This window comes from Thunnus thynnus, chromosome 9 (assembly GCF_963924715.1).
Source record: "Thunnus thynnus chromosome 9, fThuThy2.1, whole genome shotgun sequence".
Lineage (NCBI taxonomy): Eukaryota > Metazoa > Chordata > Actinopteri > Scombriformes > Scombridae > Thunnus > Thunnus thynnus.
This window is the reverse complement of record NC_089525.1, coordinates 9237041-9264530: the sequence shown is the minus strand read 5'-3', so window position 1 is coordinate 9264530 and position 27490 is coordinate 9237041. Positions and strand designations below refer to the sequence as shown.

General features: G+C 40.0%; 3 protein-coding genes across 7 annotated transcripts in view; 2 read left to right on the top strand and 1 right to left on the bottom strand.

Moving 5' to 3' along the window:
- Positions 1 to 1134: 1134 nt before the first annotated feature.
- On the bottom strand, positions 1135 to 4817 carry polr1d (RNA polymerase I and III subunit D). Its single transcript, XM_067598706.1, has 5 exons — positions 4682 to 4817; positions 3998 to 4095; positions 3563 to 3639; positions 2091 to 2173; positions 1135 to 1449 (listed from the first exon to the last, which is right to left on the bottom strand). Exons 1-5 carry the CDS (start codon positions 4718 to 4720, stop codon positions 1402 to 1404), a joined length of 345 nt encoding a protein of 114 aa, XP_067454807.1. The 5' UTR covers positions 4721 to 4817; the 3' UTR covers positions 1135 to 1401.
- Positions 4818 to 6476: 1659 nt separating this feature from the next.
- On the top strand, positions 6477 to 14311 carry sybl1 (synaptobrevin-like 1). The gene is made up of 8 exons (XM_067598705.1): positions 6477 to 6617; positions 7666 to 7843; positions 9263 to 9320; positions 9775 to 9912; positions 10460 to 10550; positions 11617 to 11684; positions 11821 to 11913; positions 13487 to 14311. Exons 2-8 carry the CDS (start codon positions 7698 to 7700, stop codon positions 13550 to 13552), a joined length of 660 nt encoding a protein of 219 aa, XP_067454806.1. The 5' UTR covers positions 6477 to 6617; positions 7666 to 7697; the 3' UTR covers positions 13553 to 14311.
- A 532-nt stretch (positions 14312 to 14843) lies between these two features.
- Positions 14844 to 27490, top strand: part of mtus1a (microtubule associated tumor suppressor 1a) — a 32449-nt gene continuing 19802 nt past the window's right edge. The window contains exons 1-7 of one of the 5 annotated variants that reach the window (XM_067598698.1): positions 15018 to 15140; positions 15514 to 15692; positions 16166 to 16321; positions 20399 to 22497; positions 22589 to 22820; positions 24860 to 25093; positions 26955 to 27047. In XM_067598698.1, coding sequence (XP_067454799.1) covers positions 20503 to 22497; positions 22589 to 22820; positions 24860 to 25093; positions 26955 to 27047 — 2554 coding nt within the window. In that variant the 5' untranslated portion in view covers positions 15018 to 15140; positions 15514 to 15692; positions 16166 to 16321; positions 20399 to 20502. Of the gene's footprint in view, positions 14987 to 15017; positions 15141 to 15513; positions 15693 to 16165; positions 16322 to 20398; positions 22498 to 22588; positions 22821 to 24472; positions 24513 to 24859; positions 25094 to 25785; positions 26006 to 26954; positions 27048 to 27490 lie in introns of those variants that run through there. The other 4 variants (XM_067598697.1, XM_067598696.1, XM_067598699.1 and 1 more) reach the window with 4 other exon arrangements.

Sequence of the window (27490 nt, the reverse complement as noted above, 5' to 3'; positions counted from 1 at the left end):
ATATTTTAAGTCTTGTGCCCATGCTTGATGTGGTTTTGGACAACTCATAGGTCTTGGGAATTTCCCCTTGATGGTCTGTGTAGTTGAATCATGTTGAACAGACAGTTTGAGTCCTCTAACCATCAATACAGCATTTCTTCATTACTGACCTCAAGCTACCTGTTACAGTAAGTAATTTTACCCATATTTTTCTAAAGCTCAAAGTACTCATTTTTGTGCAGCATTAAGGGAATAGTTTAACATTTTGGGACATAAGCTTATTAACTTCCTTCAAGCCAAGAGTTAGCTGAGAAGATTGATCAACTCTCTGTACAGTAAAAATGAAGCTAGTCAGGAGACCGTTAGCTTAGAGATAGCTAAGACTGGAAGCAGGGGGGAACAGCTAGCCTGTCTAAAGGTTCTTAATAAAACACCTACCACCATCTCTAAGGAGTTTTGCACTTTATTCTTTGTACAGATTAAACAAACAACATGTGTTAGTGAGTTTTAGAGGCTACCAAACTAAGCTAAGCTAAGCTAATCACCTCCTTCCTGGCTATAAGTCCATACTAAGGTAGCACACAGACATAAGAGTGTCTTCTCTAACTCTTAGCAAGAAAGACAATAAGCTTATTTCCCAAAATACTGAATTATTTCATTCTAAAAAGGAAAGTCAAAATTCTGTATTCTTGAATAGAGCCTGTTTCCCATATTGCACATATATTTTGTCAAATATTAGTTGTTGTTAGTTGCTGTTTTTCCTCAAACTATGTTCCATACCCACAGAGGCAGCCATGCGCAAACATGTGACTGACAGAGGGATATGATTAACCTCAAATAAACCTCATTATTTACACTTCTCTCCCCTCATTTTCCCTCTCTGTCTTCCTGGCACCGTATGAAGTCCCTCGCACCACATTCCTCTGCTAATAAGGACATTCTATCTTCCACTTCTTCCTTTACTCGTCGAACACAGCTTCAAAGGACAGATGAGAACAATTTGGTGTTTGAGGGTCTCATCACTTTAGGTTTGGACGTCCCTCAAACAGTGTTACATGAGTAGTTATGAAAATAAATATTAAACGGCACAAGTCAAATGGCTGGGCGGTATTCGTGCTATGAAATCTTTCAGAGGATTAAAACAAAAACAGAAAATGATTTGTGTTTAAATTTAATGTCTCAAACATGTTTTTCTTATCATTCCAACAAATCAGGAATGATAGACACAAGACTGAAGTAAAAATATCATACATTACACATCAATTTGATCATGATACAAAAATGAAAACTGTACAAAGGAACCTTCCATACCTCTACCTAGGTGACATACAATGAAAAATATCAAAATAACTAATTTTTACACTTTGTTTTTGTAGATACTGTGTGTCTGACAGCTCCATACTTCCACATATATGATGCTCTTCATTCCATGGGCTGCTCCTGCCTTTCTTTGAACTCATTAACTCTGGCCTGGAACAAAATAAAAGAACATGTAGGAGTTGGAGTTGAGACAGCAGACTCAGTGTTACATTTAATCAATGCTGACAGACGTTCCTTTCACTACACAACTAATATACTGAGTCAACCAGCCAACCCAGGGTTTATTCCTGCATCCCACATGAAAGTAATATTATTCTATCTGTGGAAATTGAGGTTCGCTTCTTGCTTGCTTTCCTCTATAGAGAGGTCAGAGCACCGGGTCAGTTGCTGAGCAGGAGCACTGCGGTGGGCCGAGACAAGGGCCCATCACCAAGTTACCGACAGCTGACACAGGAGAATCACTGATGAGCCTCCCTGCTCAGTGCACAAGGTTGCCAGACCGCTAAGGATCAGCGGAAATCCAACTTTGGTGGTAAGTCAACAGAGAATGTGAGCTTGTGCATTATCTGTAAACCGGCCAAAATTGAGTTGGACTGCATTCCACTTGCAGCTACTTAAATGAAAATAAACCTGACACTGAGACACAATCATAATAATTCAAAGTGATAAGTTCGTGCTTTTCTATATGAACTGAAGCCCAGAAATCAATATCAGACTATTGCTGTTTTTTCTCAGGAAAAGATTAGTGATTGGTTTACCACATGGAGGATCTGTAGTACGCAAAGGCTTACCTGAAAAGTGTTGAGAACATGTTGGCAAACATCGCTGAGCTCATTCAGGCCCCTCCGTAGAGGCTCTGTGGCTGGTGCTCCCCCTAAAACAAAAAGCAGATCGCTCTGAAGAAAAGAGATATCCACTAATAACGAAAATAACCAATCATCTGTAATTTTCCTTTAGCAGTCCAACTTTTCGTCCTGCTCCTTAAACAGCTGTCTCGGCCCAATGCCTGTCACACTAATGCTTGATTTTGCACATTCATTTATGTCTAGTGAAGCCATGATGAGGGCTGCCAGGGTTGTTAGAAAGCAAAACCAATAAAGAAAGAAATGCTATCGAAGGGCTTCGCCAAATTTGCAACATGCAAGCTCAAATTTGCAACATGAGATCACTCTCACTCAGTTTGACATGTACTAATCAAAACAAATGTCATTTTGCTACCCATGCATGAGCATGCAAGGCCCCTGTAGGACTGGCAAATTGTGACAATCGTTTGTGAAACAAGTCAAATCATTTACGATGTAAACAGTGCTCACATATCACCTTTGTGAAACGAGCCTCAGTCTGACCAAACACTCAACCAAAGGAAATACACTGATTTAGCAAAGATAAAGTATAAACAAATCCAAAAGAAATACTGAAGAACAACAAAGCAATCATGCAACACTTCTATATTCTGCCGTAGAAAGGTATGGCATTTCAAACTAATTATAGCACATGCTGCTGAAGCTGATCAGTGCTGATCTGAACACAGCACTTCAACAGGAAATAGATGTGCCACAGAAGTGATTACGGTTGTGCAAGGAGTTGCAAGCACTTTTTCAGATTCTTATCATAACTTGAAGATCTTGTGCTTTTTTTGGATGTCGACTAAATTAAGAAAACTATTTTTCAACATCACGTTATGCTTGTGTATCTTGGTAAACTAACGGATTAATTGATTGCATGGAGGACACTCAGCCACCAATTTTCAATGGCATGCCAGTGAACAATTATGACAAACATGAATATGGAAGCACAGGAATGAAAATCAGGGTTTTTCCTAGTGCCCGGGAGGTAATCGTCTTTTGCTGTGATGAAGCTATGAGGAAAGATCCTGTGGGCATCCTGTAACTTAGCTCAACAACAAAAACAAGTTGTTATCTCTGTCTTGCAGAGTCCTTTCATGTGATGTGTCTGCTGTTATCTGTTGGCACTTTGTGTAAAGCGGATGACAGATTATTTATTTTTTGCAACAAGTGGAGCAGTTATCGTTCTCTGAGAACACGGGGGGGGGGGCGTATGTGCATGTGTGTTACTGAAAGTCAGTCCCTGGCCTTACTTGTTAAGCTGAGTGGACAAAGTGAATGCACCAGACACCAATCAACATGTTTACTCTGCAACACAGCCAGAAAATGTTTACTCTCTCTAGCTTTGCTACACACGTATGCACACGTAAACAACCCTAGACTAGACGACAAACAGGCATTCAAGTGGTGTCTCTTACCTCGTGTCTGAATGCGAAAGTTGATCTTGGTCTCAGACGGATGGGTGATGGTGTAGCCACAAAACTCCACATCCACACTGATGAAAAACAGGACAATGAAAATGAGATTTGTGCTTATTATCACTGTTTTGTTTAAAATGGGTGGAGGTTGTTTCCCTATCAACTCATCCCAGCTGACCTGGACTGTCTGAGAGAACTGAGAACATAAACACTGAGAACAAAGAAGGATGAAATAAATGATTAAAGCCCGTTTGGATGTGGTAATTATTACTAGTCGAAAAGATATCTTTCAGTTGGACAGGGGGAGGGTGTGATAATATTTGTACTTCAAACGGGCCACAAGGGAGGTTGAATGTAAATTTTAAAAGGAAAACAGGTCAAACCCATGACTGAGACATGCTCAGTTTAATGTAGCAGGAAAAAAAAAATACTGACTTCTTCATGATCATGTATCGCAGAGAGTTTCCCAGTGTATGGTCTTCATCATGCAGCACAAACGTCACACAGCCCTCATCAGCCCCATCAGCCTGGACCTAAATCACAACAGAAATACTTATTATAACATCACACATCCAACTCCAGAAATATTAAAACACCATGGAGTTTAGTGAGTGGGAGAGCTGAGTGGGAACTATTATGCATTGCCAATGAATACATGCAATACTTATTATCTCACAGATGCATTGTCACAAGTATCGGTTCCCATCATTGAACAGCGTGCTGAGAAACTAGGGTCTGAGACACATTGTGGTCTGTGAAAATACTGCCCCCCAGTGGAGAAACTCTGACTAAACTGTAAACTGAGAGGGAATCAGATGTAAATTAAATCAAGTGATATGCCTTACAGATCATCTTAGATTTACATCGCTTACGACACGTTATATGTGTCGACATCTCAGCTTGCATCCCAGACATCAGCTGATGTAGTTTGTTTGAAGTGAAATAACTGTGTCGTCATTGCTAGCTACTGTGGCTACCCACGTGAGGGGTTCACAGACAGTGAAAAAGCTATCATAACTTCTATTGAACCGACTGTTTTCTTCCAAACTCAGTTTAATTACGGCATGGTCATGTAGGTGTGTGATATATGAAAAGTAATTATGCATTGTCGCTTCTTACCATCTCCAGCACTGGTTTCTTTTCGCCTTGTGCAGCCATGCTTTTGCTTCACATATCCGACTGTCTGTCAATACAGATGTTGCGGGGTTTAAGCCCTCACCGCTGTCTCACAGGCAAGAGGAGGGGCAACGGGACTTTGCTACAGGAGATAGTAAATGAGACAGCTGATTCTGGTAAATTGGACAAACTGAACACAAGCTACACACAAAATACTTAATTTTCAGTGTGTAGTTTTGTGTGTCAAACTACATGTTAGCCTATTAGATTGTTTCTTAAATACTCACTACTAAAATTAGCAGATTTCCCATAAACTACCAATTTATAGTCCTGAGAATTGACAGTTACACATCAGCTACTTTTAGGCAATTATTAAAAAAAACCAAAATGCATATACATATCATTTGACACATTGAAAACTAAGCATTTTCTGTCAGTTAATTTTTCCAAATTAAAAACTACATATGAACCCAGATATAATGAGTGGGTACTTACCCAGTTGTATCACTCACTTTGTAAAATGTCCTAAGAATTGATTATTAAATACGAGCAAATTAAAAAAATTTCTAGGAGTGGTTTTATACTAATATAAAATGAAAGGACCTGTAAGATAAAGCATTACCAAATTATTGTTTATATTAAAAGTGGGTCAAGTACACACACATAAATGGCCAAAAACACATAACTTTAAAACGTGTCATCAATTCTTAAACAACATTTGACAGGACAATACAGGAGATGTCATGTTAACAGTATTGCACAGATGTAAGACTTAACTTTAATGTTTCAGCAGTGTTGCAGTAGTATTCCACAATAATATTCATGCAGTTGGATGTTTAGTATGAACAAGACGTTTTATTTAATGATCCCCTCCAGGTATGTTTTAAGATGTATACAAAATATTCTACTTTGAATAATAATTTGTGTCTGATGTGGTCTTTTCACACAAAAAAAGATGCAATTATCTTGTTAAAATCCTTAAAATTACATCTACTCCTTCTCCCTCATTAAAAATTCCAGAATCTATAAATATATAAATATTGTTCATTTCAAAAAACTACTGGACACAAGACGTCTCCTACTTCACTGTAAAGTTCGTTCTCAGTGTTTGTGCACTGGAGGCTTCAAGTTTCCACATCACAGTTGTGCAAGTTTAATATTGGACCAGGATTGGTTCCAAACTAGTTGTGATGTCACAAGTCATGCTCGTAGGCCAACCCCTTAAAACTGGATTTTTCAACAAGCACGAAACTTTCCACTTTCAGCAGATGGATGTGAAAACAGCCTTCTAGTGTCAAACTCTGCACATACATCATTCTGCACAGTGAAGCCAAAACATTCAAATGAAGTAATTAGAAGAAAAACATTTCTAATGCTCATATTAATGTGTAGGTACTGCAAATTGTGATAGAAATTGCTGATGTTTAGGTGAGATATTGATTAATGTGGGCACCACTGTATCCGACTGATCCCATAAATTGCTAGCTTTAGCTTATTGCAAGACTTATAATATAAAATTTGATGTTAAATATGAAGTCATTATAGAAATATGTATGATATAATGTATTAACTTAATTTCAGTAAGCACTCAATTATTTCTGTAAAGAGTCATTCCTGTAAGACACTGACGAGGGCTAAAAATGCACAAAACTGTCGTCATAACGTGGTGTAGGTATGAAAACATGTGACGATAACACTACATATCAGGAAGTTTTAAAAATGTAGTTCAAAAGTGAAAGAATACAATTGGATATATAGGGTAAGGAACGTGGTAAGAACTACATTACCCAGCAAGACACTGAATCCATTTCCGGTCTGGGTGATTCGTACAAGCAGAAGTCACTCGAAAGGGATTAGCTAGCTTGCTAGCAGCTGAAATCTCTTTAGATGTTGGAATTTGCTGTAAACGAGCTACTTTGAACACCACTGACACAGCAAGGTATTGGATTTATGGTTATATGTCACTGTGAATTGTCTTAGCTCCGTAGTTAGAGACAATATTAGGTAGTAAGGGAAAACAGCTACCTACTTAACGTCAAGTCAAAGACATCATTAGCTAACTAGCTAGCCTGTTGTTTTCCAGTCATCGTTAGTCTGGTTTTTGCTTTCATTTCTCGTTACAATTAGGTCGTGCAGTTTGTGGTTAATTGGTGGCCTGTCATACATACTAACTGTCACGTACACAAAACGCTGAAGTTAGACTCTGATTCGGGGTTAAGGGGAAAGGTAAGGGAAATATAAATAATGATATTGAGCGTTATTTCACTTCCTAGACTAATGAAAAAGTGTAGACATCGTTGCAAAAGCCTTGCCGCTGTTTAAATTCACTTTCAGGTTTGTGAAACCTTCATTTTGCTTAAAGACACAGAAAAGGGGCGATTTCACTGTTTTTTCCACCCAGATCAAAACCCACTATACTTACACATGTCAAAAAATCTAGTGTGATTTGGTCTGAATGGAGAAATATCAGTGAAATTTTAATTTTTCACGAATAGAATAAGGGTTTCAAAAATTTGAAACTGTTTTTTAATGACTGTTTGGAGTCTCCTTGTTAATCTAATTCACATTTGAGTAGTCTAAATATAGTGGTTTTTGATCTGGACCTGGTCTAATGTGGTCTGGATGGGGAGAAAAGCAGAGAAATCGCCCTTTTTTCTGTTCTCAAGCAAAATAAAAGAAAGTGGGCTCAAACAGCCTTAAGGCTTTTGCCACGATGTCTTAACATTCTTTCACAATCAGCTGCTAAATATCATTATTTATGTTTCCCTTAACTGTACCCTCAATCCTGAATTGGAAGCGAACTCCAGCGTCATGAGTTACACACAATTTTCTCTGCTTCATCCCTTTACTGTCTGTATCATCACCCTCAAATGTTTCAACAGAAGCATTCTCTGTTTAGCAATGTCCTCTTTCCCAAACTCATTCAGCCAAACCCCTTGCTTGGATCATCCAGTAACATCTCTCTGCTCTTGTTCTTGTGTTGTCAGCGAGCACCAGAGCTGAAAGCCCAGCTGTTGCCATGGCAATCCTCTTTGCTGTGGTGGCCCGTGGAACCACTATCCTGGCTAAGCATGCATGGTGTGGTGGAAACTTCCTAGAAGTGACTGAACAGATTTTAGCCAAAATCCCCTCAGAGAATAACAAATTGACCTACAGCCATGGCAGGTAGGTCTTATATGTATGTGTGTGTGTGTGTTTGTTGCGTTTGTTGCTCGCACACCGCCATACTCATCTACACACCAACATCACACATGTCACCGACCCATATGTTGTGGCTACACCTGTCTGTGGCAGAGTCTATATATTCTTATCTTAAACTTATCTAGAGTGCTCTCAAAACTGCCTTCAATCTGATGAAATAGCTGAACTGTACTGTTGTCAAACTGGACTCTACATTTCACATCCCTTGCTTAATTCCTGCACTTGTCACTTTCATTTATTTCATCAAACTGGACTTTACATTGTATTCAACCTCCACTGTTACATAATTTAATTATTTATTGCACATCACATTTAATTTTTGCACTTGTCACCTTCATTTCATACACTTCATTTCTTTGACCACAGTACAGTTCATATTTCCTTTGTTTAGTTTTTTTAGTACTACTTTGTATATTTCATTATTATTATTATTATTATTATTATTATTATTATTATTATCTTACTCTTGTTTTATTTATATTCTTGTGTTTTGTTGTGTTTGTGGGAGCAAATGCCAAGACACATCCTTTGTATGCTGCAAACTTGGCTGATAAACAGATTCTGAGTCTGATGAACAAGTTATGAAGGCAGACCTACGGCCATTAGCTCCTACTGGTTTCCTCAAATGCAAATTTTGTCAACAACAATGACTATGCACACAAAAAACAGGCTACACTTGTCCTCAGATCTGCATATGTGTGGGGAGATAAGTTGTGAGATTCCTCTAAAACCCAAGTTCAACTGCAGTTAACACGTCACCATCTACAAAATGTTCTATTGTAAACAAAGATCAACCATGTAGAACCATTTTTCACACACTCAGATGTTATGTTTTGCACAATATTATTGCCAATAAGAGACAATAACATTAATTTCCAACATGATCTTACTTCAATTATTCAGGATCTTTTTCATGCACACTTATTCACACATTTAAGGAACCTAAGGAAGGGTGTATGAGGCAGGTAAAGTACACTAAACCTTTAAAGTGAGAAACAAATCACTATCCACGGACCTGTACCATACAAGATCAAACTCATTAATGATTTCATCTCAATGCTCAGGTCCAGTGTGGACTGTCATATATTAGCACCAGTGAGAAGCTCTAGATGACTAAATACTGAGATACCAGAGCATGCAGAGAGACATCTACAAGATTTCACAACCTGTAACAGGAGCATGGCATCACATGCCTCAAAAGCAAACGCTAAGTGCTCTCATGCAAGTGTCTTGGCAGTGAAGAGGGTAAAGGAGAATACCAGTGTCATGTCAACACAGTGTTATGTTTACTTAGACATTTTGCTGAACATGTTATGGAATGAAAACAGATTAAACTTTGACTGTGTGCTTTCAGCTGTTGACACATTTTTCTTGTCTTTTCAGCTATCTCTTTCACTACATCTGCCATGACAGAATCATATACCTGTGTATCACTGATGATGTAAGTATTGGCTCAGATATCTATGGCTAATGGCCATCTGTAAATGCTCAAGGTAACAAGAAATGGTTTTGCAAGTGTAATGTCCCTCTGTTGTGTGATGTGCTGTTGTATTATACAGGATATGGAAGGATTTAATATTGGGAGGCACTTTTATTGATTTTTTTCATTTGTATTACTTAAATCTGAAAATCTGAATATAAATAAGAGCTTAGAAGAATATTTGAGCCACTTTGAAAAATTGACACATACAATGACACACATGCCAAATACATCTGCAACCACTGAAACTGCTGTTCGGACTAATTAGGACCAGAGAGGTAGGACCTGCAGGTTGTATGATGGGAGGGTTGGCCCCAAATTTTATTTTTTGACATTAAGAATCAGCAGATACAATGTTCACAAGGTCTTTTCATGAATATGGGATTATAATTGATATAACTCTTGTGTGCTAAAGGACTTTGAGAGGTCACGTGCATTCAGCTTCCTGAGTGAGGTCAAGAAGCGCTTCCAGACAACCTATGGGTCACGAGCACAAACGGCCCTGCCGTACGCCATGAATAGTGAGTTCTCATCCACACTGTCAGCTCAGATGGTGAGTATGACAAAAGCCTGAGTATATTTAGCAACATTTTCTTGTGAGGGCTTTGTGACTGCTGTTTTCTTCAAGTCCTACAGACATCTGTAGTCTGTAAAATGACTCAAATTTAAGCAGGAATTGAGCTTCTGCTGAGATACATGTGAACTTCTTTGCCCACACAGAGAGGGATGTTATGTGTTATTGTAGGTTGCAGATGCTTGCAAAAGGTGTCAGCTGGCACACCTCCCAAATCTCAACGTTGATAAAATGTTTTTTTCACGTTTGTTACACAGATGTAGTGGTTTGTTTACACTGTCACAGGGGTGAAATTGATTTCTGTTTCCTGATTTCTCCTACGTTTTCTTTACATTGCAATTTACTAAATGTGACACTGTCCCCTAGTGGACTTGTATGTTATACCCCCAATCTGTACAAGTATAAAGAAACATACGAACAACACCAGTGTGTTTGTTCACATACAGCTCAGAGAAGCATAATTCAACCTTTAGTGATGACAAATGACTCTTAGATCTAATTTTTCTGTCTGTTCTTTTCTATGTAGAAACATCACTCAGACCCACGGGGATCAGATCGTATTACTGAGACGCAGATGCAAGTGGATGATCTGAAAGGCATTATGGTCCGCAATATAGGTGAGCATCTAATCAGTTTCCCCATTGTTCAGTGATTCTTGATACACCTTTTTCATAAAGAGCTGTAAGATAATAAAGGAATTAAAGGTAGAGTCGGCGATTCTGATCCAATACACTTCACATCAAATTCAACAAATATCTCCTCATGGTCTGCTAGCTGTCTGTTCTGTGTGTGTCCTGTAAAAAAATCTGGTGTTCATACGCAGCACTGGCTTTGTAAATGGACATGTAAGCACAGTCGCTCAGAGTGAGCCACATAACACTACTCTGGCCAATCAGCAGCAGGGGGCGTTCATGCTCGTGCACAGGACAGGGAAGTCATCAGAGCAGCTGTCTGTGTGAGGACATGACAGTCTCCCATCTCCAGCACCCACTGAATGGTGGAGGAGGGCTGGCAAACAGGAGAGAGAGAGGCTGTGACCAATTCACATAGAAAGTGTTTTTGCATGGAACAGATAGGCTTCCGTTTTATTAAATGTATCAATCCACACTGAATTCAAGACTGACGGAGACCTCTACATTTTCAATGGTCCGAGTCTGTTTGTCGCATTTAGTGAAACATTATCTGAGCAGGCAGCTGTTTAAATCACGCAAATATCCTGCTGTATATGTGTTTTCAACTTATTAACCATATCAATAAATACAAACACTGACGATTTCTTCCCGTGGAGCCGATTTCTGCTGTTAGTCAGCCTGGTGAAGGCAGTTTGTCCAGCCTTTGTCCTCTCAGCTCCCCAGGAGCTGCAACTGACAGATGGCTGCTTCTGTGGACAGAGACGCAGGTTGAGCGAGAAGTGGGGAGGCTGCAGTGAGACAATTTTTTTTCCGCTTCTGATAATGTGTGAGATTAGCAGAAGTGACACTACAGCTGACGCATCGCTCTGGGTTTCACTATATCTCTCTTTTGGTCGTTGCCTTGGCAATGTGCATCCATGCATTTGGGGGACGGAGCTGCTCAAAGAGCATGAAGGGAGGGGTGTATTTGTTTGGGTGTTTGGTTCAAATAGCAACAATCTTTCTCCAGAATGACTGACTCTACCTTTGTGTCCTTGTGTCTTTTTAACAGACTTGGTCGCTCAGAGAGGAGAGAAGCTGGAGTTGTTGATTGACAAAACAGAAAATTTGGTTGATTCAGTGAGTTTATCATCCTATTTGTTTTCTGATGCATGATATTTGGCAGTATACAAGTTTATATTTTGATGATAATCTAGCAGGCTATTTATACACAGATATTGTCACTGATTTGACTTTCTCTCCGTCCTCCATTTAGTCGGTCACATTTAAGACCACAAGTCGTAACCTGGCACGTGCCATGTGTATGAAGAACCTGAAGCTGACTGTTGTCATTGTGCTGGTGTGTTTGGTGAGTACAGACTATAAGGGGAACTGGTGAGACACGATGTAATGTTTCCAATGTTTAACGAAGTATGGATGATTATTACTTTGACATTATCTCCGTTGAGAAAATGCCCTTAGTCTTGAAATCAGAATACCAATTTAAAAATGTTATTTGTTCCCCAAATTAACTTCCAATTGGCTGTTCATATCACACACAGTACATATTTAAGTTTATTTTACTTAGTAACATAAAATATTCCCCATGTTACTAAGATACAGTGGGGGAAATAAGTATTCAACACATCAACTTTTTTTTCATTCAACATATTTCCAGTGCAGCTATTCATATGAAATTAAGGCCAGACATTGGTAATTACTCAATAAGCAAATAAAATAATAACATTCCAATCAATAAAAAAAAGTTCTGTAAATTGTAATGACACAGGAAAAAAGTATTGAACACGCAGTAAGAAAAAACAGGTGAATCCATCAATTAGCTCTCTTATGTATGCTAATTAGAATCAGCTGGCTTAGTGCATGTGGCTATTAGTATTTCCACTCTTTTAAAAAGGGTTAGCCATCTGAATGCAACATGTGCTACCAAGCCGTCGGGCAAGAACTATCTCTTGATGGGTAGAGGCAAAGAGCTCTCCCAAGACCTTTGCAACAAGAGTGTTGAGCAACATAGGAACGGCACGGGTTACAGACTGATTTCTCAACTCCTAAATGTTCCCATAAGCACCGCTGGGGACATCAACCGCAAGTGGAAGAAGCATCGCGGAAGAACCATCAACCAGCCATGTATCGGGATATTCTTGAGAAGAATCTGTTGCCATCCACCAGGACAATGAAGATGAGACACGGGTGGACTTTCCAACAGGACAAAATCAAAACATACTGCAAAGGAGACTGTTAACTGGTTCCAGAGAAAGAAAATAAAGGTGTTGGACTGGCCCAGTCAATCACCTGACTTGAACCCAATAGAACATTAATGGAAGGAACTGAAGATAAAGATTCACCAGCGGGTCCCCCGGAGTCTTCAACATATGAAGACTGTCTCCTTAGAAGGATGGGCCCAAATCTCCCCTCGACATTGTGAGAGATTAGTTTCTTCATACAGGAAGCATCTTGAATCTGTCATTGCAAACAAAGGCTTCTCCACCAAGTATTTCAGTTAGCGTGTTCAATAGTTTTTTCCCGTGTCATTCAAATTTAATGCACTTAACTTTTTTTATTGATTGGAATGTTATGATTTATTTAGCTGTGTTGCCTTATTGAGTTAATACTAATGTCTGGTCTTAATTGCATGTGAATAGCTGCACTTGAAATATGTTTCCTGAAAAAAATGTTGACGTGTTGAATACTTATTTCCCCCACTGTATTCCTGCTTTGTTTTTCAGCCTCAATGAGGCTCAGCAGTCTTGTGTTAAGTTACTTAAAACACATGGCAGCGTTGATTTTCATAAGAGACTCTTCAGCATTGTTTGAGAGTGACTGGAGGAATTCCCCCAGTGTGTGTTTTTGTGACTCTTTTGCCCACTGTGTGTTTAATCAGACAGTTGTGTAGGAAGTGAACTTTGTCTCTCTGCTCTTTTCAGGTGGTCCTTTACATTATTGTCTCTGCTGCCTGCGGAGGCCTTACCTGGTCCAGCTGTGTCAAATGAGAGGAGAGTGGGGATTAAAGAGAGGGAGATGAAGGAAAAAGGAAGAGGGGGGAAAAGCGCCTGTTCAACTCTGCTTACCATTGGACACAAAAGGAAATACAACTTTCCTTGCTTTACTCCGCTAGCTTCAACATCCCTGGAAGACGCATGCTGCTCCTCCTCCTCCTGCCTCCTTCTTTTGCCTCCTCCTTGATAGTGTGCACATTGACTTGCCTTCAGGACAGGGAGTCCCACCTCATACCCACACTAATGGACAGCAGCCATGTGGCCTAAAACTGATGTGGAAGAATAATCTTGTCTTAAACTAGTCTGTTAAATTCATCCTGTCTCATGCACTTAGTGGCCTGATGTATCAGTTTGTAATACTGTTCTGCACCTATCTGTAATTAATCCATTCAGACTGATATCAGAATGAACCACAAAGATAGCAAAGATTACTTTGTTATTGTCCTGCTTTTCCTTTGATGTCAACAGAGACATATGGGACCTGCAAGTGCAGATCTACCAGTTAGGACTTCCACAATACAGTGTCAGGTTCTCTGTGAAATCACTGAATATTAATATTTTACAAAACCAATGCAGTATATAGTATGTCTCAAGGTACAAGTGTCTTTAACAAACCCTATTGGTGGGGTCTCTAGAATAACAAACAGATTTTGTGATTTCCGTTACATTTTATCACAAAGCACAGTAGTATCTTCTACAATGTAAGTTGTAAAATACAAGATATGATCATACAAATAAATATTGTAAATTTGATTGATATTACTAATTCAAAAGATGTAATGCTTGCCTGATTTTGGAGCAAATCCGTTACTCGTTCCTACCCTGAGGCTCTCCTGTCCCTTTTACCTCTCTTAGGATGTCCAGTGTGCCCATATGTTCTCTCTGTTAACACAATGCACTTTTTACATTGTACATACATTTGCTTCCCGGCATCATATGGTTTATAATCATGTAATTATTTAATTATTGTACATCCAGATTTGAAATAATAAAATCTGATGCTATCAAATGGTTGATCTCTACAGCAGGAAAACAAAAAAAGGCTTTTATGACAACTTCGTTTTTCTTTTGAAGAAAGGAGAGACTTTCAGTGTGATTATATTAACCTTTTAGGCACCTGTATAATGGATACAATTCAATCATTAATTGATTAAAGCGAGTTGTTTGTACTAAATGTTAGCTGTGGACGCCAACTCAGCACATTATGTCTCTCAGGAGTCAAAGTTCAAGCAAACAACACTGGTTCATCACCTCTGCAGGGAAATAAGAGCTGAACTCCAACATGACCAGTCTGCTCTTTTGATAAATAGATTTGATTAAGACACTGGCTCCGGAGGCTCTGAAAAAGTGAGGGAAACGACCAGGTGAACAACCGGAGCTCGTCAGCAGCGCGCGCGCTCCCGTTGGTGCTGCGCGCTCCTGTGACAGGTACATGATCTCAGTCTGGCGCTGTGTTGATTTTTCTTAGAGATTAATGTCAAATTACGTGCTTTGTTAAACCCTACTCTAAATCTTAATTGTTCGGCAGGTGGTAAGGCAGGCTATCTGTCTCCGACACACATTAACTACTTTAAATACTTGTGTAAGTTACTTGAGGTACCAAAAAGTTTTACTCCCTGTCAACAGAAATTAACGTTACCGCTAAACACTGCTGTTGTTTGTTTGATAGCAAACGTTAGCTGTGCTAATATTTTAGCTTGTTTGACTTTCGACCGTTGATACTGGTAAGACCTCATGTAACGTTAGCTAACTTCACTGGCAGTGATTCAAAACCACTTGCTAATGCTGAGGTATTTTAACATACTAACTCATTCCCTAATCTTTTAAAGAGTCTGTTGTTATTATCTGTATCGCTAGTTTAAACCATTTATGGACTTGAAAGAGCATTTTCCTTGCTATTTGTGGCTGCATCCTATGTTTACTCCTGGTCTAATTATACACTTTACTTGCCGCAGGAGGCCTCACACGGAGATAATCTGTCAATCAGGTGCAAGGGGCCATTTGTTTTGATCAGAAACGTGTGGTGCCAATGACCTCATGTGTTAGAGGAGCCAGGGAGGATTGAGACACCACAAATAAAACCAGCAGGATTCATTCAGGCTATTTTCTGTCTTCCTAAACTACACACCTTTAGGTGAGTGTGGACTCTCTTTTATCTGCTTGCAAAATGATTTGACTGTGTTCATTTTCAAATCAATTTCAGTATGTTTGTGGTATGAGTTGGACTGTATTAAGATGTGATTTTTTGTGAAACAGGGACACCTTATAAAACAATACTACAAAATACAACTCCACAAACACTGCCCTCAAAAATAACCATAGTACATATTTCAGTATTAATATTATGATATATTAATATTAAACACTTTAGATACATAATTCATGTTGTCCAACCCCCTGACGATGCCTATGCATCACAGTTTATTCTCTGATACATCTGACATGCTTGTTTTTCACTAGATGGCATAAGCCATCTGCTTTGTCTTGAGCGCCTTTTTTTAAATTTCTTCCAAGCCAGACTCAGTAATATTCTGCCTGTTGAAAGGACAGTGCCATACCATTGTAACCAGGCTCATTGGTGTGGTTTTGTTGCTCTGTGCTTTACAGAGGACGGCCTTGTCCCTGTGGTATGCTGGCTGGAATCCCCCAGCTTGACCTGCTGCCCCGCTGTAGTGTGGGGCAGCTCTGTGCTTGGGCGTCTGATGGCTATCCCTGCTACCCATAACAGCTCGCTGTGTGATATGTCCAGTCACCCATGCAAAGGCAAGAAAAGGCCATTCGGGGCTGTCTGCATGGTGCCTGAGGGGCTTCAGAAAGAGAGTGACATTGTGCTGTTGATCTCACCCTGAGTTTAAAATGTATTATGCAATTTGAAGGCAGAAAGTTGTATTGCATTTCCCTAAAATTGCACAGAGGTCATTTGTGAGACATATCGAACAAATTGACTTTTTTGTTTATTAATCTGAGCCAGATATAACATTCGAGCCGGCAGAATAGGGATGGGCTGCAGGGACTCTGCAATGACGTGCAGATATAAAATTACCTTCAGGTTCATAGAATTCAGGGTGTGTAATGTTTAGTTGGCACCGCTAAGGTTTTCACTCTGAATCTTGGACTGGAGAGTATAGCTCTTCTCTGATTACTGCTGCCAATGGACGCTTCTGCATTCATGTTAACAACCATACTTAAGTATGCTTAGATTACACAACTAAACTCTCTAAATTATACATTTTACAGGATATAAGACAAATTATCTTTCATTTTGTTAAACTTCTCATGTATATCATGTATACTCTGTACCATGATTTACATCTTGTCTCCAGTCAAGATTAGACTATATAGTTCCCAGGGTCAGGGGCTTTGTATAGATTAAGCAGAAATAGCATGGGTCTTAGGGGTCTTAGACTCTGGTGTCACACCACTGCTGTAGTGTTTGGATCAGGTGTCGGGCTGTTTGTGTACACCATGAGGCCGTGTCATCAGGCAGTGACGTTGTCAGTGGAGGACTTTGGGGAACTTATCAGCTATACCAACATTGTGATGTGTCTGGACATGTTGGAACAAGCAAGTTTCTATTCAAATTAGAGCTTAACAATTTTGGAAAAAATATCTAATTGTGATTATTTTGACTGATATTGCAATTGTGATATGATTTGCGATATTAGAGAGAGTGATCATTTTTATATAATTATTCTCATTTTCATTGAAAAACATATTAAAATGAGTCAATTATGATTTGTAGGCTGGAACATCTCTGCAGCACGATAGTATTTAATTTAAAATGGTATTTGACACACATCTCTCCTTTTAAAAAATATTACACCTCCTGTGATTTGAAAATTGCTGTATACCATATTGCGATTTTGATAAAAATTTGATTAATTGTTCAGCCCTAATTAAAATTCTGGTTAGTTTCTACCATTTTAAAACTGTCAAAGTGTGACATTCTCCTGCACCTAGGCCTCCCCTCATTCTGCTCCCCTTTTCACTTATCCTGTACTAAAAAGCCGCCTGATCCATTCCCTCATAAAAGAGGGACTTTCGCTGCTTAGCAACAGTGAATGCCAACTCAGCCTGGCAGGCCATGGCCACTCCCCCTGCACTGGGCTCGGCAGAGATAAGGTAACATGTTGATTTCTTCTTCCTTTTAAACTTGGGAGTGGAACTGAGTGCTGTCCTTAGTTGGACCTTGAGATACCTGCACTTGGGAGCCAAGTCATTGCTGATCCACTGCTGCAGTAGGCCTGCTGGACGAAGTCACATTACCTCATTGAGAGGGGAGGGGGGAAAAAAAGAGAAGCTAACACCAGTCAAGGGGGCACCCTCATTCACTCTGAACACGAGGAGATAGGAGTGGTGGGACGGGTGCTGTTGGTGTCTGGCTGAAACAGACTCGCACACTGCCTGCTCAGTCGGCTGGATTTAGTGCTTTGTAAGGAAAGTAGTAATGGGATTGTCTCTGAGAGGGTAAAATGAGCCGAGTGAACCTGCAAAAACTAAATGATCTCTGGAGGCATTTACTTCCTCGCTGCAAATGACTGAATGAAGAGGACAAGCATGGATGTAGTGAGTTCATACTAGTTGATCACTTTTTTGTGAAAGGTAATTGATGGTTCAAATTGTATTTTTACTTCATTTGTATTTCTCTCTGTTGGTTGGTTCAGTGTCCTGTGGCTTGAATCTCGTGGTTTTATTTTTCCATAAACATTGTCAGGTCATGGTTTGTGTCAGGTGTAGGCGCACTTTATATAACACACTAAACCCAGTGACATTTCTGAAGAGAGTAATCACTGCTCTGCAACGTTATTTTATGTGGGAATATACTGCATTGGCCTTGGAGGGGCAGTTCCTGCCAAGGTTCAGTGTGCACAGTAGTTAGCCAAGTCAATATATTTTATTTGACTGTACAGATCACATTGCACAATACAGTAAGGTGTGATGTCTCTCTCCCTGTTAAACAAACATACAGTAATAATCATCCAGATTTGGACTGTTGGCCATGTTGACAGAAGCAGAGCTGATTTTATATATCTAGTCAGTAGTGTCAAAAGTAAGGCTGATTTTAATCTTAACATCTGATAACTATTGTAGCATATTTCTATTTTCAAAATGCCAGTCTTGATATTTATAAATGTTATGTGTCAGGAAACAAAATGTTTGTTGCTTCAAGGAAGTTTTGTTTGAAATTTATCAAACATAGTTATTTTTTATAATAGACGCATTGATTCTAATTTCTCTATTGCAGTGTCTTTGTTTTAAGGAAAACTCAATACGTTTGAGTTGACAAATACAGAACATGTCATTTGTAGGTTTTGTTGAAAATTCTGATGGAGTCAAAGTGCTTTTAAAAATAGTTTGTGAAGGTGCCTGATAATTTGGCTATAAGGGGGAAAGAAATCTGTGAAGGTAATAAGAGTTTTGTGTGGCTCAGACCCGCAGCTGGCTTTAGTGTTGTCAGGTCTTTAGTGACTACAGGTGTCTTTGACTCTTAAACTGTTATGTCACATCACTCACTTTATTATTTTGTCACCCAAACCATTCAACTGCTGGATTATAATGCTACAAAAGAAACTTCTATTTCAACATTAGAACACACAGACAAGCCAAAGGCAAGCAGGCAGCCACCAAAGACTGGAAACATGTAATATTTTTAAGGTGGAGTGCTCTGACAACCGAGAGAAACCCTGCAGCTCTTTCTTTCATAAAGTTATATGTTTCCTGCTATTTGTTATAGCCTCACTGATCCCGCCCTTCCTTCAAAACTGCAGCAGACTAACTTTGCTCCTGACAGTCCAGATTCATAATGGTTTCTGGTTCACTGTTTCAGTGTGGTTACACCTGGGGCAGATGGAGCAGATGGAGTTTACCTCAAGTGTTGAATTTTCTTAGATGCACCGAGTTGTCTTGAGTCTGCATACTGGAACATTTACAGTTGGTTGGTGACTTGATATCTTACTGGTCTGGTGGTGCGCACCACAATGGTGCTTTTGTTGTAGTGTCTGGCAGGCTAAGCAGTCCAGTCAGCTTGAATAAACACAACAATACACAACAAAGCAGTTAAAATTGCCATCCGCGTCTCATTTCAGAGTAGAAATATGGCTCCATGTTTGGATCGTAACTGCTGGTCCATCCTCACATTTAAGCTTTTATGAAACAATGTTTCAGTAGGGACAGCAACAACAATAGTGGTGGTGATGTTTTCTACTCACTCACTGAAAGTGTGCCATAAGAAATAGTAGCCTGTTTAAACTTCACAGGTGGCTTGAAATATGATGCTGTGTCTGGTAAAACACATTTAAAAAGGGTATAAATACTTGATAGATACTAACATGATATTCAACAGTCTATCTAAACATCTTGCACCACATAACACAACTAGGAGATGATTTAGACAGACTTGCACTACAGTATTCCTTAAGCATGATCCTAATGGCTTTTGCATTTTTCATTGAACTAAGTCATAAATAATTTGAGTATCCAGCTACTGTTACAATGGTCAGTGGGTACACCTTTTTAGAGCCCTAAGCATAATTTTACACCCCCTACCCCTCCCTTATCATTGGTGGAAATGTACTTTTTATTTAAGTGATACTGACAGGTAATAGTGAGATCAGTTAATACAATTTAATTAAGCTTAATTAAACTCTAAATTTTGTTTTGCATGATTACTCCAAGAAATAAACATTTACCAGGACTATTTCCCCAAATAATTTACCCAGTGTTCTTTAAAAAAAGTCACATTAGGGTGTTCTTGCTAACGTCTGTGAAATTACAGATATGTCAACATAGATTGTGTTGAAAAATGGTTATAATAGTTTAACCCTTTCCTCCTCTTCACAGATATTGATGCCTGATCAACCAATTTGATGGATTACAGTGCTGCTAACTGATTGTGAGTTTATTTACAACTACAGAAAAAGGCAAAATCCTGTCAAAATTCTAAAATGTCTAATAAGACATTTAACATGTCTACTGAGAACCACATTGAGACCACAGTTCCTCTGCCGCACAGAGGCCTAGAGCTGGGCCTCTGTCCTGTCTCTCCTGAAAGTCAGTACAGCGACTCGTCCCTGAGCCCATCACCTGATTCCCCCAGTAGTATTTCCATCCTGAGTGAGAGAGAAACCAGCAGCTCCCCTGATATTAACATGCTGGAGTTCTGCCTCAACGAAGGTTCTCCTGTGGATAACTCTTGCAACACCACCTTACTACAGGATAATGTATTGTGTGGTGTAAGCATGAACCTGAACCAAACTTTTATTACCACACCTGTTAATGACAGTGTAAATTTCTGGAATGAAAACTTGAGCCTGGTGAGCAGTCAAGACACCACATCAGAGAAGTACCAGACTTTTAGTAAAAACACAGAGTGTGGAAGTCGCAGCGTAGTGACATCTCCAGACTCTGCTGGGAGGGACAGCCAACTGAGTTCATGTGAGACATCTCGTAGAGGATCCACTGAGAATGACTGCTGCTCCATAAGCTCTGGGCAAGTGGTGATGAGGAGCAACAGTTTTTGTCTGGCAGACCAGTCACTCTTGGTATTCTCTTCCCTGGACGAGTCATCCATCTCTCCAGCCGCAGGACATCCAGCATTACCTGCTGAATCTAACCTCTTGTCACCCACTCTGCCAGATTTGTGTGAAAATTCCACAGAAAGAGTTATCGAGGAGAACCCAGGCCATCCGTGTCTTGGCATGACTTTTATTCAGGCAGAAAATTGGGGGCTACCCCCTGAGGAAAATGATGCGGAAACATCCAACTTTGTTGTAGCACTGCCAAGTGAGAATGAAGCGGGTCTGCTGATGACCTTTGTTTGTGAAACATCTATCTGTGAATCATCATCAACTGATGGTGGAAAAGAGGTGCAATTTGCTAGTGCTGAAGGCAAGACCTTTGTGTCCACTCTGTCAGCTATGCAAGACACTGATAAGGATATTCATACTTCCACACCAATACAAAACATTGGGAACAAGATACCCGACCTCTTCTCCTTATCAGAGTCCCCCTGCATTGGAAATACAAGCAGCCCAGGACTCCACCCTGCTAAACAGCAGCAAACCTCTGTCACTCCTAAACAACGTTTGGTTGCAGGACTGTCTCCTTCAGCCAGTAAAGGGAAGAGAATGGAAATTAAGAAGTTTCCCAAGTCAGACTTCAGCAATGTAAAATCTAAAGTTGTGACAAGAACTGTGCATCAAATGGCTTCACAGCACAAACCATCACAAGGTAACGTGCACAGCAAACACACTGAAACACAGAAAGGAGCAAATGTCAGGATCAGTCCTGCTAAGGTGAAGAGTAGCACTGCAGCTGTTTCTGCCAACTCTAAAATAGTCAGTGATGCTCAGAGAGGAATGAGTACAGGGGCTGCTTACTTGTGCAAGACAGTGATACAGTCATCTGGCCATACTGCTGGAGATGAACAGGACAAGAGTAGAGCATCCTCACCTCATGGCCCTTCAGCTGCAAATTCACAGGCTGTCCGATGCAGTAACACCAGCTCTAAAACAGAGCAGGCAGCCTCAAGCCAAGTAGTACAGCATGCTGGCAACGAGACCTTCTGCTTTTCATCTTTAGAAAAATCCCCCGATAGAGGTGGCCAAACAGATCCCAAACCGACTCCAAAGAAGGGCGTGTCAAACAAAATTGAGGTCAGGTCAGGCTCAGCTTTAGGTCAGGACAAGACATCTGGGCTCAAGACACGGCCTCGCTGCTCATCGGAGAGTTTGTCATCATCATCAAGACCACTCAAGGAGCAGAGAACAACTCTAAGATCCTCAACTAGTTTTACCATTCCCAAAGATGACATCCACCAGAGCCAGACCAAACCAGGGAACTTGAACTGCTCTCCTCAGAATAAACGGGACATACGGGCAAAGGCCACAAAGGGACTTGCTGAAAACTCTAGTAGAGAGGTTAAGAAGATCAGCCTGGTGGTGAGTATGAACATTAAAAATTCAGCAACAGTTCATCTCTTATTTTCAGGTAGGGTTAATATTCACGTTCTGCTTTCTGCTCTCTTTGCAGGTAGAGTCCAGCAAAGCAAAAGCACCAGGAGCCTCATGGGATGAGAGTAAGAGCAGGTTTCGAATACAGCCATCCCCTAGACGAACAAGACAGCCTCTTTCACAGCTTCCAGCTGCCAGTCCCAGACCAGCTACTCTGTCAACCAGGCAGAGGCAAGCGACTTTGGGGAGGGATGAATGCAGGATCTCCAGAGCTGCAGGCACACCACAAGCCAAGCAGAAGAGCACTGCAGGTGGGCCTAATAATCTTTTTTGACAGTGTTGAATACACACCATGTTCTGGGTGTATATCAAGTTAAACTCAGCTGATGATAACATTAAGGGGGACTTAAGAAAAGCTATCTCCGCCAGGCTTAAGCCTGGAGGGGATCATGTATTTGGTCATGTGTGTCTGTGTGTCCATGTGTGTATCTGTCCGCAGCTAATTTTGCATACCACCGGACCCATTAGCCTAATATTTTTTGTACACATTTATGACTGTATGCTCAAGAACCTCTCCTCTCCTATTTCATAGCATCATTGTCTGCTGACTCCTCACTCCTCTTAACAGGCCGGTACAGGCCACATGTGATCATCAACTGCTTCAGTTCTAGGAACAAGCAATTATGCTTTGTTTCCACGTTAGATCAATCTGTGCCAAATATCGGTACCTTGAGGGTGGGTTGTGTTGTGAGTTCAAATAAATATTGATAAGATTCCTCATGAGCAAAGACTTTCACCTTCTCAGCAGTCCTCTCCATTTTATGATGTGCTTTATGACATGATAAAAGGCATTTCTGGCATTTAAAAACACTGTTTACCTAGTCTTTTGCAGGCCACATTTTGGCCCTTGTCATAGCTCAAAAACTGACATCCATAGAAGAGTTTGGTATAATTTTATACCCGAAATCTTATGATCCACTAAAGTTAGGCACGATACGAGATGAATAAATCCCTGTTTTTGTTATCTTCACTGCCATCTTGACTGTACATACCTGGTGGAGATCTGCACTCTTCTGAGTGCACTCTCCTCGTTCATCATTTATTTCATGAAGGGCAAAGTTGACCTGTAAATGTCTGTAAATAAGCTTTTACAGTAGGTCACAATCAATACACTCATAACTGTATGACATGCCTTTGAACAAGCAGAGAGCTGATGATTTCCTAACTATTTCCTGTGTTGTGTAAACAGACAGAATTGTGCAATAGTTCAGCTTAACTCTGTGTGTAATGGAAACAAACACAGAAGAGAAGTTGACTCAAACTGTACTTTAGGGATCATTTGGGATTGACGGCAGGACTACGTGGTTTGAGGGAGTGTTTTGTACTTTCTGTAGCTGATAGCTGCAAATCATTCTAACCAACAGTCATGTTATTGTAAAACATTGATTTATACTGAAAAGGTGAAAAATGGCAGATACAAATAACTGATGTTAAACATTTTCAATAAGTTTCATTTGCATAATGACATGCCGTTATACAGTGGAATTATTCAGGCTGTAGTTTGGCAGACTCTCCATCAGAGGGTGACATGGAGACAGTTCCTCTGTTGGGTCTACGCTCTTCCTCCTGTTCAGCTCAACCATGTTCCACAGTGTTGGGTACAGATGTCACCTCCGGTTCTTAGGGATAAACAACCTACTCCCTTCGCCCTACTGCTCTTCATATTAAGAGGAGTACTGGGGAAGGAAGGGGACTCTTCCTCTGATGGGAAGCCATCTGTATGAGTGAAAAAACAGGGGAAGGAAAGGGAGGTTTTGAGCTCACCAATACTATTAAAGTGAGAACATAGTGTTTGAAACCAGCTCCCTGAGCACAGTAAAAACAAAAGCAGTAACATTGTCATGCTCAGACTACAGGCACACTCCAGAGGGATACTTTATTCTGCTTAAACTGCAAGATTTTGTTAATCAAATTTGACATGTTTTCTGTAGTGAGAAAGATAGGTAAGTTTTGTATGATTTCTATATTAAACATGACTGTTTAAAAAAGCACAAAGTAGGTAAGCTTTACAGTGTTTTATTGCACTGTTTTCTCTGTTTTTTAAGTTTGTTTGTTTTGTAGTTTTTAAATTTTTACTAGTTTTGCTCTTGGAAAAAATGTCTCAATAAAATATCCCATGAAAAGGACTCATTATACTACCATTATAAGAAAATGATTGGCCGGTTTATCAGACCTCGTGTAACAATGAGATGAGTATTACACACTCAAGGTCAGTCTGTGTACTTGTCCTTTTATAAATAGGTTCATGCTGCTCATCTTCAATGTTAATTTCTGCTTCATTGCATACTAGGCAGTCATAGGGCTCAGGCAGCAGGAGAGTTGTCCCTTGGAACTGCTTCAACAGCAAATATTAAGCCCCAGCTGAATGGATCCCGACCTCCGCAGACTCCCACTCGCCCCTCTCTTATGGGCCCTCCCCCAACTTCTGCTTCTAGACTACCACGCAAGACCCTGGGGCCATCCAGGAGCCTTCCTGGGACCAGTGTTCACAATGAGCAGAGTGAAGGTGCTGTGAGTACACAAGGTGAGCCAAATGAGGATTTACATCATTTTTGATTTTCAGTGCATATTTCAGTGCATATTTCAGTGTAAAATCAGTTTGATGCAGGTTGTTTTCCAGGGTCAGGCCATGGTTTTTATTTTGCTTTTTAAGGACACATCTGGGCATGGAGGGGAGGGGCTTCTGCTCTAAATAGTGACCCACTTCAGAGCTGGGCTTCGATGGAAATCTCCCCCTGGGCAAATCTTTGTCAGATTTAATACCTCCACATCTGCCAAGATACAGAAGCTTGGCCTCTGAAAAACAAATGTGCCATTTTTTAAATTTCTGTATTTTAAACCCCCTCTGAAATCATCCAAATCTCTCATAAAAATCAGAATGAATGAGCTGAACTCCAACAAATCATCAGTGTTGCTGCTGAGCTTTGAATGGTTCTGATGAGAACTTTGTAATGTTATTCATCTTCTGACCGGTGTATTGTGTTAAAGGGAAGGAGCTCTTTTCCTCTCAGCATCTTCAACAGCATGCAGGTCTGTGATTGGCTGAGAGGACCTATTTTCCAAACTGGGGACCCCCCCTTGTGTGGTTGTCACGGCAACGGGTTCTGTTCCAGTCTAGTTCACACACAGGGTTGCCTGAGTTTTAGCAGGCAGACATATATTACAACTGATGTCGTGTGAGGTGGATAAAAGGAGCAATATCCCCATTTTCTTTTCTTTTGTTAAAAACCAATGGCTGGTTACACAGGACTTCGAAGCTGCACTTGGACTGAATTTCCAGCTCATGTTTTCACCAACTCGTCTTTAATGGCACAAGGCAGTGTAGGATCTAACTGTGATCTCACCCTCTTGACGTGCCTGCTCATTGGATCCTATCGCTTTTGTATCATCCCTTTGTTGGCTGCATTTAATGGGAAAGATAGAAAGCTTTGGAGAAGTAAGTGAGACTGGAAGTTGAATCAAAACTTGGGTATCCACGGTGAAGCGGTTAATTAAAAAAGTCTGTATATTCTAATCAGCTCAATGCAGAGGACATACAGAGCTACATTTTGCTACAGTCATTTTTGTTATGATGGTCAGATTAACACCTTTGTTTATCTCATTCATGTTGTTAATTTTTTTTTGCATTATTAAAATAGCAAAGGATACTCCTATAGTAGAATAAGCTTTTTGTTACTATACTTCCACCATAGCTCAACAGGAAATCACTGTCTGAGGAAACTCAAAGTGGGAATTTTATACTAAAAGACTAACTTTGGAAGATATCCACTGAGTTAGACTAACTCAGATGTCTGAAGCCTCATATTAGGTTCAGATAAACTTTTAAATACATTTTTGCACAAAATGAGCACTGTGGATTTTGTCCTCCATCACTTCCATTGAAAGCGCATTATGAGGGATCTTTAAATTGTCAGTATGAGGAAAGATTACAGCAAGGAAAACATCTTTCAGTGTTCACGCTGGCACCTGACTATTGTTTTAAAACAGACTTGAGAAATTGTGAATCTGACCTTTTTTAAAGGGTAGGTTCACAAGGCTAGATTTTGTCCCCATTGAAAGGGCATTATGAAGGGATCTTTTAATGGTCAGTATGAACAGGAGGAACGATTATGGCAAGAAAAACCTGTTTCAATGTTCATATGGGCACCTGACTGTTGTTTTAAGAGAGAGTTGAAAAACTGTGAACCCGTCCTTTAACATGACCTTCTTTCAAGTGGTGACCGACTACATGAGATCAGTAGTAACGACAGCAGTATTGTATTGAAAGCAGAGGTATCGAAACGCCCAGTGAATTTCAAGTGCAGTTACAAAAACACATACTATCTTCTAAATTTTGTGGCATACTTTAAAGTTTTTTACCCAGCACTTCTTTACTTGTCCAACAGTTGCTGGAGGAGCTGCACAGAAAACAACTCCATTCAAAACTACTGTACTGAAAGCAAAATTCATCACAACCTCAGGGAAAAACACCGGACCAAGTGAGATCACACCTCTACACACACAAACACACTCACACTCTGTGTCTACATTTCAAACTTGATTTTTTGTTTATCTTGTTTCCCTGTACAAGGATGCCCTCTCATTTTATGATTGTTTGTCATTCAACCTGCTTTTGATCAAATTTCCCTTTGCAAACCCCCATTTGTAGAGTAAATATGAATGAGATCACACTGATTTTTGCATCTTAAACAAATCCTCACACTATGATAGGGAAATGTCCCTAACTTGAGTCGAAAGTGATTAAACCCTCCCAGAACACTCAACCACAAAATAAGCTATTGTCACTTCCTAATGATGCTTATATTGTGTGTTAACCACATGTGATTAGGCCTGCTGGATCTTGATTGAATTAAATGACTTTATCTATGTAGGCCAGTTGAACAGTATCTTTGATCGGCCCCTCTGATTTGCTTCTAACTTA